The sequence below is a fragment of the Lissotriton vulgaris genome, chromosome 8, assembly GCF_964263255.1.
Source record: "Lissotriton vulgaris chromosome 8, aLisVul1.2, whole genome shotgun sequence".
In the NCBI taxonomy this organism is placed as follows: Eukaryota; Metazoa; Chordata; class Amphibia; order Caudata; family Salamandridae; genus Lissotriton; species Lissotriton vulgaris.
Genome location: NC_141696.1, coordinates 466,001,275 through 466,012,398, shown reverse-complemented (window position 1 = coordinate 466,012,398; position 11,124 = coordinate 466,001,275). Strand labels below are relative to the sequence as shown.

At 46.6% G+C, this 11,124-nt stretch overlaps 1 protein-coding gene across 3 annotated transcripts in view; it reads left to right on the top strand.

Moving 5' to 3' along the window:
- The window catches only part of LOC147697185 (interleukin-5 receptor subunit alpha-like), a 360,931-nt gene that overhangs the window by 240,457 nt on the left and 109,350 nt on the right, over positions 1–11,124 (top strand). For 2 of the 3 annotated variants that reach the window (XM_086934250.1, XM_086934251.1), the window contains 2 exons: positions 440–560; positions 655–836. The exons of the other annotated variant lie outside the window; for it this stretch is intronic. In XM_086934250.1, the coding sequence (XP_086790376.1) occupies positions 440–560; positions 655–836 (303 nt within the window). The remainder of the gene's footprint in view (positions 1–439; positions 561–654; positions 837–11,124) is intronic. 3 annotated transcript variants of the gene reach the window in all.

Here is an 11,124-nt window from a genome sequence, read left to right as displayed (position 1 = left end):
AGAGGAGTACTGAATTATTAGGCGAATAGGTGGATACAGTAGTTGATTGAGGTGACATCTAATAACATTTGTAGAAGAAGTGTTAGGTTAAGTGAAGAGACAGTGAGAGAGTAAGAGAAGGTAAGCTACTTGGTGACGTAATTGTAGACAAAGAAGTGCCATCTATTGTAGAGGGCAGGACAATGTAATGGGTTGGTGCTGTAATGCAGGCAATATATTGGGGGGGGCACTATATATTCTTAGTGTTTGCATGATTATTGGAATTTGGCAACATCAGGGCCCAATCAGGCTAAAACCAATGTGTACAACAATAAGGTGAAGCCAAATGAGGTATCTCCAACATTTGCACTATAAATATTGAGTTTTCTTGTAATGCATAGAAATAGTGCATAGAATCCATTGTTGCATGGGATTTGACCTGTCAAAGTATTATTTGCAGGCATAGATGGAACAGAAGCAGCCAATGTCTCTTATTTGGTTTACAACACGTCATCAATGAACTGTACATGGGCTCCTGGCGCCAAAGCTCCAAAGGACACTCAATATAGTCTTTTACTGATGTGAGTAGATGTTTCCTTACTACATTCCAAAGAGATGTGTGTCTTAAACAAGGCTAAATGCTTATTGTGTATTTGGACATCTTGTAAAATGCAGGCAAAAAGAAAACATTGAAAGATGTCACCACTACAAAAACGATTCTCTGGGAAGAGCGATTGCATGCCATATTGATGATCTGAAAATAAATCTGCTGGAAGAGACCTCTGTTTTGATTGAGGGACAGAGCAATAAAGTGAAAATTCTGACTTTTCATCAAAGGTTAAAACTTTCCAAAACTGGTAAGTTCACTCCATCTCATTATAGTTACTTTCAGCCAGGCCTCTTCATCCATTGGTCTGTTGTGTCATTCACATTTTTTTTGCACCCACTATAGAATACGGCATGGGGCAATGGGTCAGCCCACTCAGCCACTGGTTAACTTTACTATGAGTGACAGCCTTCTGCCCTTTCGCAAGGAGTCCATGTACAGTGCCCCGACTACTAATGCAATGTGTGGTTTATAAGAAAAAAATAATTTTGGTTTCAGTCAAGTTTTTTTAACATTGACGAGTGCCTGACAGCTACACCAACTAAGGGGGTCATGATGATGGCGGGCGATCCGCCCGCCATCCCAACTGTATTTACCCCCGCCATATTATTATGGCAAGGGGTACTGAGGCAGATGGAAAGTCCTTCCGCTGCTTTTCCGCCGGTTGGCAATCGTTACGATTGCCGGCCGGGTGGAGCTGGGGCATAATATGGTGGACCGCCATCCATATGATGATGCCTGTTTTTAAAGGCCTTTCCATTGCGGCGATGCACTACTAAACCTCATATCAGCTGTCTCTATCCAAATGCCCTCCTTGTCCTGATTTTGTAAGCCTTTTTTCTTTTAACCCACTTTTTAGGCCTCATCTACAAACAGTTTTTAGCTGTCTGTTGTTGAAAGATCTATTATATATAATATCTAGTAAACTTTGGCTCAACCCATTAATTATCATTGTTTGGCTTTCGTGCCAATCTTCTTTGCTCTTCTTGTGTTTGTCCTTCCCCTGCAGCAAACCTTGCTTATCATGCTTTTGTTTAGATGTTTTTTATCCTTCCACAACTGACATTTGGAGAATGCAATTTTTTTCTTTACCTCTCAGCACTCAATGTGAATGCATTTATACAGCACTTTCTAACCCTAATGAGGTGCTCAGGTGCCTTGTGGATGGGTACCACCCCTTTCCGTGTGATACAGCATTAGTGACATTTAATATTCAAATTAATTAGAAGTTGTCATGCAGTTTATCACACAGTGTCATATAGTGTGTAAGTAGTTTGCCGTGTAATTTTTCATGCACTCTGTAATATCAACAAATTGAAATTTTTTATATCATTGTTATATAAATTGTAATGCAGCTATTTAAATAACTGTGCAAGCAGTCATGCATGGGTAGTGCAGGCAGTCAAGTGTTTAGCTACATTGTGGTAACAACTGTGCCAATGTAATAGTATATGCAATCATCCCAGATTTGTTGAAACCCCAGGCCCTGCTGGTAGTGCTAAGCCACCAGCAAGTACAACATGGAGTCAACCAGGAGTGACAGATCATTGTCCCTTATGGCAGTATCAAGACTCCAGAAAATGATAATTGAGTCAACACAGGAACCACAGAATGCTATTCCCTGGGGCAGTGTTACGCCACAAGGAGAGACCATGAGGTTTAGTTGAGTGAGCAAGAGACATTAAGGTAGATGATCTGTGGTTTAACCAGAGGAGTACTAAATTATTAGGTGGATAGGTGGAAAAAGTAGTTGTTTGAGGTGACATACAATAGCATTTGTAGAAGAAGTGTTAGGTTGAGTGAAGAGACAGTGAGAGAGTAAGAGAAGGTAAGCATCTATTTACTTGGTGACATAATTGCAGACAAAGAAGTGCCATCTATTGTAAAGGGCAGGACAATGTAATGGGATGGTGCTTAAATGCAGGCAATATATTGGGGGTGCACTATATATTCTTAGTGTTTGCATGTTTAATGGAATTTGGCAACATCAGGGCCCAATCAGGCTAATAACAATGTGTACAACAATAATGTGAAGCCAAATGAGGTATCTCCAACATTTGCACTATAAATATTGAGTTTTCTTGTAATGCATAGAAATAGTGCATAGAATCCATTGTTGCATGGGATTTGACATGTCAAAGTATTATTTGCAGGCATAGATGGAACAGTAGCAGCCAATGTCTCTTGCTTGGTTTACCACACGTCATAAATGAACTGTACATGGGCTCCTGGCACCAAAGCTCCAAAGGACAATCAATATAGTATTTTACTGAAGTGGGGGTGCACTTGGGGGTACCCATGGTACCCCCCTGCATTTCCATGCTCAAGGTGGCAGCTCTGCGCGGTGCCTGCCACGTTGTGCATGGGATTGCCTTTTCACCATTGCGGCTGGTGCTGCTGTAAGCAGCACCCGCCGCAATGTTTGAAATGTGGAATGCGACCACCAGGGGGGCGGTCACATCCTAATCAGTGGTGCGGGACCACCACACGTCTGGCAGCCGGTCCCAGTACCGCCATGGTGGCGGGCGGACTTTAATCAGCCCCAATGTTTTTTACAAAAACCACAAAATCCATAGAAATACAGAGTTGATGTAAATCTCTTCCGATAGGAATTTGCTCACTTTTTCTACTTTTTCTCTTCTTAATGAAGAACGTCTTCTCTTATTGATGGCTAAAGTGAAGTCTTGTTCACCGAATGATGCATGTCCCCTGACATTTTTTAAACTTTCCCCACCTGAAATTCTGGGAACCATTCAATCTCTATTAAATACTTCTTTGCCACAAAGAATGGATTATGTGATCATTTAAAGAGGCCATTGTAATTCAGCTTCACACAAAACAAGGTGAAGACCCTTTACTTCTGAAAAATTACTGTCCTATTTCCTGGTTCCCATTTCTCACTAAACTCTTGGAAGCTCACGTGACACAGATATTCTGCTCTCATCTTGAAACTGCTAGCTTATGAGGCCTTGCTCCTAAGTGGTTTAGATCTTATTTGGATGATCACACCCAATCTTTTCAGCTGGGTGCCTTTAAGGCCACAGCTGTAAAGGTGAAGTGTGGTGTTCCCCAGAATTACTCCCTATCACCTCACCTATTTAATATTTATATCAGACCACTTATACATAAGTCTTGTCTTAGTTTGTGTTTTCTCATAATTTGATTTGTTAGGTGCTTTGTAGTATTTGCTATGCATTCCAGGTAGTGGAGGCTTTTGTTATTCATGAACAGCTTTACATTTCATTGTAGCATTTCATATATTTCTTTAGTTTGTTTAGATATTTTAGGTTTAATTTGGGTTACAAATTGTTCTATCCTTAGTTCTTGGTAGCTTTGATCAATTTTTAGAGTTTCTAGGAATTGGTATAGGGTAGAATGAGTGTGGCTTGAAAGGCATTCTGCCATCCTTCCACTGCACCACGGTATTTGGTACTTGGGTTGGCATCTTTGGTCAGAACGGTGAAGTCTGCCAACCCAAGTGTATTCAAAATAGTCCATTAGGGGATTTAGTTTCTGATTCCGGTTTTGATAGTAGGGGGATTCTTTCGGGAGATTGCAGTAGCAATAAAGTGACTAGTACATACATTAAGTCTTCTCTTTATTTCAATTTGTAAGCAAATAGGCTATTTGTTGCATATTCTACACTTAGGGCCTAATTAAGAGTTTTAGCGGTGTGGAGAAGGCGTCATCACCATGCTCCCGCACTGCCAAACCTCACCGCCACCCACCAGTATGTTCATGGTCTAACGGAATTGTGGTCCAATGGCGATGCAGTTTAAAGGTTCATTTGTAAGCCTTAAACTGCACCACCGCAGGACCGCCAGAGCACTTTCCTGCACAGCATGAACTGTGCATGGTGCCAACTGGCACGGGCAATATTCACATGGGATTATTTACAAGACAGGGCCACATGGGCCACTGTCATAATCAACACTTTTAGAACTTAGAATAAGTATAGCACAAAGATAAAAGTTATAAAATACATCCAGTAACTACTGGGAACAGGCACCAGGACCTCACTAGGACCACCTGTACTAAAAGAACAACCACCTAAGTATCACACAGCACCTAGGGGTATAAACAAGAACACATTACCCATGATGCAGGAAACACATTCAGAGGAGAATAAAGAGAAACACATGATGCATAAACCTACACATTCAGAGGTGTTCAGAACAGGGAAAAGGAAGACACATGATGCATAAAACATTCAGCGGTGCCAGAGCAACACAATAGCGCAAAAATCACATGATGTCTAAAAACATTTAGAGGTGCAGGAATAACACATGATGCAAGAAATCACATTCAGAGGTGCAATAACCATACAATTGTGCAAAAACTCACATAAGCCACCACCTGTGGCAGTCCCTAGGCCAACTGGCCTTGTTGGGGCTCAGATGCCCTGAGTCTCAATGTCAGGGTGAGCTGCCATGCAGCGCCAGTCTCAAGAAAAGAAAGCCTAAACGTAGCAGCTGGCACTAAGTGCTGCACAGCTGTGAAGGCCTGGCACCCCTCTCCTTAGATTGCACCTAAATGGTGCAGCTGCCCACTAATTGCTGGGCAGCTGGAGAATCATAAAAACTGAGGCAGGGCCTTCAGTAGCCCCTCTGGCGAATTGCGCCACAATTGGTGGAGCCACACAGGCTCTGCAGTACTCGTGCCCCCGTTGGAGCCTACACAGGTTCTGAACATCATGGGGCAGGGAGCCTCTCAGGGCTCTAAAAACAAAATGCCCCTACGAGCCTCTCCGGGCTCGCAACACAACACTTGCAGGCAGGAGGGGGCGGGCACCGGCAATGTGCCCCGACGCCCCTTCTATCTAATATGGCCCTCTCTGGAGCCAAACAGGCTCTCTAACAAAATATGGCCCCTCTGAGCCACACAGGCTCTCTCAGCAATGATGCCCCCACGTTGGACAGGGAGCCTCGGGGCTCTAATTCCATTAACATTGCCCCCGGGGCCCTCATGGGCCCTGCAAGAATGCGGTGGGGCGGCCCACTACCATCTGGGGCCGCCCTGACTCGAGTGCCTCAAATCAGCACCGCACGGAGCTTCCCCCTGGCCCGACAACACTCACCGGGCTGCTCCATGTGCTCTCACCGGTCTTCGGTGCGGCGGGGCAGACTCGGCGGCATCCGAGGAGCTCCTGCTCCTCACGGACTCTCCTTGCTTTGCCCGGTCCTCGACTTGAGGCGGGGGTGGGCACCGGCAATGTGCCCCGCGCCCCCTCCGCCTCTGCTCGCCACACTTGCGGGGCTCTCCTACCCCATCGGAGCCTCGCTCGCTCATACGCCGCACAGGTTCCTTCACGCCCCCCGGCCGAGGGGGGCGGGACTTCCGGCTGGCCGCGCCAGGATTGTCCGGCCGGCCAACCACTTCCGGGTCGCTGCGGGCAGCGCAGTGGCCCTTCTTCTTCTTAGGCAGGCAGGCGGGGGCTGAGTTAACCGAGGAGTGGGCTCCCTCAAGTTAAAATATAAAATATAAAAATAGCAAATAAGCGAGGTGGGCACTCACTAATCCATAAACCCCACAGCCAATTCAGCAAATGCCGGATGGGCACCGGCTTGGCAATAAACAGCGCTCTCAAGCGCTTGGGGGAAATAAAGTGCTCCAAAGCGCTAGAAGACAGGCAGAGCGCTCCCAAGCGCTAGGAAAGGCAAATAAAGCGCTCCTAAGCGCTATTGACCAGCAAAGTCCTCCAGGAAATGCAGTAGGCAGGGGGACAGTCAGGAAGAGTCCCCCAGCAGTCCATCAGGGATCCAGGGGCCGCCCCTGGTAGATTCAAGTCAGAAACAAGAACATTTTGGAAGGGGACACAGCCCCTTCTTATACACAGAAAAGTCTTTGAAGTCTGTGTAGGCAGTGTGAGAACCAGCTAGAACTGGTTATAGGGAAGTCGGGGAACGTCGTTTACAACGCGGTGTTTACACCGCACGACCTTTTCCCCGCAGCTGTTACAACGCAAGTCGTTACTACGACTTGCGCTGGTTGGCGCTGTGGGATAAGGAATGTTTTAATTTTATAGTCCAACACCTTCCCTACTGTTACGGGGACTGGTGTTGGAATATAAAATTAAAAAATTCCGAAATCCGCGCCCTCCAACGCAAGTCGTTGTAACGACTTGCGTTGTAAAACCTGCGATGTCAAGTACCGCGATCTAAAAAATCGCGTTGTACTGACATACATCCAGGGAAGTCCTGTCAGTATCAGGGACAGAGGTGACAGTCGCCCAGCGGGAGGTGGAGCCAGCTTTGTAGTCAGGCAGGCACGGCCCTTCACTATTAGGTGCCATCTCCTCCCACTTCCCTGGCAGCAGATTCTGCCTTTCATCCATGGGCTGACTCAGACAACCTCCTGGGCTCTCCAGCCCCTGTCAGCCTCAAACCAGACAGTCAATCCACAAGCAGGCCCAGGCACTCCTGGACCAGGCTCACCAGCCAATCACACGCCAGACACAAATTACACAAATATGCCAACTTTCTAAAAGTGGCATTTCTAGACTAGACACAATCATGCCGCATATACCATTTCGCAGCATTCAGTCTCACGTGTTCTCTCATACCAAACTCGCCCCTGCACTCCCCACACATCAGGAACTACCATGGGCATACATATTCCCCATTCATTCCTATGGGAGGGCAGGTCACTCACCACACATACACAGAGAGCTCAAGCACTTTACACTGTATCACAGTGAAAAAGTGCGCAGAGGCCTAAAATCACCACCACCAGGTTCCAGAAACAGGCTAGGAAAAAGCAAAAAGTCTTGGGGTGAACCTGCCCAAAGGGCCGGGTCCAACAGTTATGAAGGCCTCGGCCCAAATTCAGATCATAAAACTGACACTCACCGTGCACGATCTGTATGCCAATATACTTCACACTGTACACCTTCCAGGGCAGTCCCGTATCTATGAGACTGTCCACTGGGATGCCCGTCAGGCAGCCCTATGGGCATAGAGAAGACTTCACTGCATTAACCCTTTGTCCGGAGAATTCCCAAAATGTGTGCATAATGTTAAGCATTTGGGGGCCTATTAGGACGGCAGGCAGACAAAAGTCCGCCCCCCATCCTTGCAGAGCTGGGACCATCTGCCATAGATGCGCCAGTCCCGCCCGCCCTATTAGGATGTGCCCGCCACAATGGCGGATGTGGCCTGGTACATTATTATTGTGGACGGTGCTGCGGGCTGCGTCACCGTACGCAATGTTAATGCACCAAGTTGCGCGTTGCCATGCACAATATGGCAGGCACTGCACGGTGCCTGACACCTTGTGCATGGCAATGTCGGGGATACCCCCCCAGTCCAGCCCCCCACACAACCACCCCCGGGGGCCTGCAATGGGCCCTCATAGTCATTTCCTGCATGCCTTACCATGGCGGAGTCTCTGCCATGGAAAGGCATACCCACCGAACCCATCATAATATGGAAGGCAGTGCCTGCAAGGCACCGCCACCATATTATTGACTTTTTCCGCCCGGCCGGCAATCGTGACGATTGTCGACCGGTGGAAAAGCAGCAGACAGACTTTCCGTCCGCCACAGTACCCCCCGCTATAGTAATATGGTGGGGGATAAATTGTGTTGTGATGGTGATGGATCGCCATCGCCGGCCAGGCGATGGCGATCTGCCAGTCATCATAATAACCCCCTGATTGTCCAGAGGTGTCTGGTCGATGCAGGTACATCATGGTGTCATCGCCGTATACAGAGAAGACATGGTCAGTATTACCCACTCGTATACCCCATCTATGAAGAGCCTGCCGAAGCCAGCATGCAAGCAACTCCGTGGCGATGGCAAAACTTAGAGGTGACAATCGGCAAACTGGTGTGTGCCACACTAGGACAGTTGTGGCTGAGAGATATCGTCCAGTTCTTACCCTAACCTGCGGGTCAGAGTAAAACAGTTTACCCCACTTGATGTACGTGTTCCCAATCCCATCTGATTGAGCACCTTCAGAGACAGTCCCATTGCACTGAGTAAAAAGCTTGCTCTATTTCGAGAAAGGCAAGTGCATATTGGTCTTCGTCTAAAACTGGTGCATGCAGAACATGGGCCAAACGACCCAAGTTGTGTAAGGTGTTCGTTAGCGGGATAAATCCCGACTGGTCGTTATGGATCAGAGTAGTGAGGTGTGGCAACAGCTGTGCCGCCAATACCTGACTAAGTAGCTTTAAGTTTACATTTAACATGGAGATCGGTTAGTAAGAACCAGCCTCCAACAGATCTCTTCCTGATTTCTTTAACCACTACGAGGGACTCACTCATGTAGTCCAGGAGTGTCCCTCTTTCAAGAGCCTCCTCAAACACCGGAAGCAGCTTATCAACCAGAGTCCAGGGAAAAGTTTAAAGAATTCCGCTGGTAGCCCGTCACCCCCGGTGTTTCAGCGGTTTTCAAAGCAGCCACTGCGGCAAGTAATTCCTGTTTACCTAGGTGGACTCCCAATTGTTCAAGATCCTTGGGAGATAGCTTTGGCAGCGGCAGTTCCCCCAAATAGGTGGTCAGCAAGTGGGCATCCAACTCCAGTATTTACAAATAGGGGGACAAAGGGCTTTTATACATAAGGTCCAGCACAGTTGCTCTAAATGCAATATGAAAATTAAAGTTGTGCTGTTCTGAAATGATCTAGAATTGAGCAATATACAAAGGACAGTAGGCTACAGAGTCAAAGAGATGGGAATCCATTTCTTTGGAATGTAATGCCCTCACACACCCAGTTGGGTGTCATGCTTCATCATCGGGCTACTCCTCGTCTGATAGCTGTTTGGTGCCGCGGGGTGAGAGATTTAGTGAGCGTAGATGAATAAGTGGTGTGTGATGTTTATGTGAGTTAAAACAGGATTGGGAGTACCAGCAATAATAACTTTCATTGTGGGGTCTCCTACCCTGATTAAAATAAAGAGGAAAGGTGCAATGCTAAGTTAATGTCTTAGGTGTGGCGCTCTTCCGTGTTGTTGGTCAACATGTTTCTTCGCAAATTCTACAAGTCTAGAGGCGATTTGTCAGCACCAAAAGTTAAAAACTATCTACACTAAGGTGGACTGGAAATCAATAATGAATTAATGTTTGGGATTTACGCCACCATGACTTACTCTGTCAAATGGCTGGAAGTACTGGTTCTACATATAAAGAGAGAAAATTACATAGTAATGTATGATGCCAAACAAATATCACAAGTATCAAGCACTACTGTCCTATTCCCTGTGTGTCTAAATCACAGCACAGTGGTGAGGTGTTACAGGCATAATAACACCAGGTGCCAAATATTGAAGTGGTCATGTTATTGCTCATGTGTGTAGGGACAAAATGAGTGTATTAAAAACCAAAAACTGCAGAAAGAGCACAAGACTCACCCTAATTGGGATATACTACTGCTTCATCAATCCCGACAGGTCAAGATATGAGGAACTTCCCCATATACTACAGGGGTATGCAGATTAAAAGGAACAGTTCAAAGTTGCCAGGTTGCGAAGTTAATAGTGTTTTTATTGGATAAACTAGAGGATTATATATGTGGGCCCCCTTAAAACATATACTGACATGCTCCTACATCACGCTATCTAGCACATAGAGAAGTGCCCATCATTCAGGGTTAGTTCATTAACATTGCCCACAGCATTAAAAAGTGATCCCAGTTATGGTGGAACTACACAGGCTTCATGTTTGTTACTGAAGTTGGGCTAAAAAATCAAAAAAGGGAGAGGAGGTAGGGAAAAGTCTACCTAGTTGAATGTTTTAAATGTTTTAAACTGGCTGGGAACCCTTTAACAGGGGTTGGGATTGCAGAACATCAACATTCAGAGAAAAAGTTAACAATTTCTTCGCATTTACTTGTGGTGGCCGTCATGCTGGGGGGGGGGGGGCGGGGGAGGTTTGATTTCTAATAATGTTGAACAGTTCTCTGTGTCTGTTTTTGGCCCGGGAGATCTGTGATCGGAAGAAGGAAGCCTTTTCGGAGAAAATGTGCTTCTTGTACACAGATCAAGCGGTTTGAAGGAGGACAAGATTGGAGGGGAAGGGTGTTGTCTCCAGGTTCTTTCTGCCAGTCTAAGTACTCGTCTTTCTCTGCGTTAAACCAAGATTTGGAAGGGATATTTTTAAGAGTTTTTGGTTTGGGTGATGGAAGTTGATCTAGAACCTTAGAGACAGTTTTATTGTAATGCTCAGTGAGTTTGTTTGTATTGAGAGAGGGAGGTGTGCGACTGAGTTGTGCTTGGAGTTTAGCCTCCAGTACACCTGGGGCGATACGATTAAGGTTTCTGGATAATATTGTGGTTTTGTTGTTTTGGAAGTGACAGGCTGGGCTAAGAGCAGGGCTGGACTGGCCGTACCAGGCACCGGGCAATCCCTCGATGCGGCGCATGGGTGGGGGGGACGGTTTTGGGCCCCTGGGGGCCGATTTTGTTACAGAGCCGTTTTTGCAGCATAGCTGCAAAATCGGCCCTGTAACAAAATCGGCTGAAAACCGGCCCTGGCAAAGAGCTCGGCGGCACCCACAACCCCCGGGGGGGGAGTCCTGCCGGCCGAGCACTTTGCCA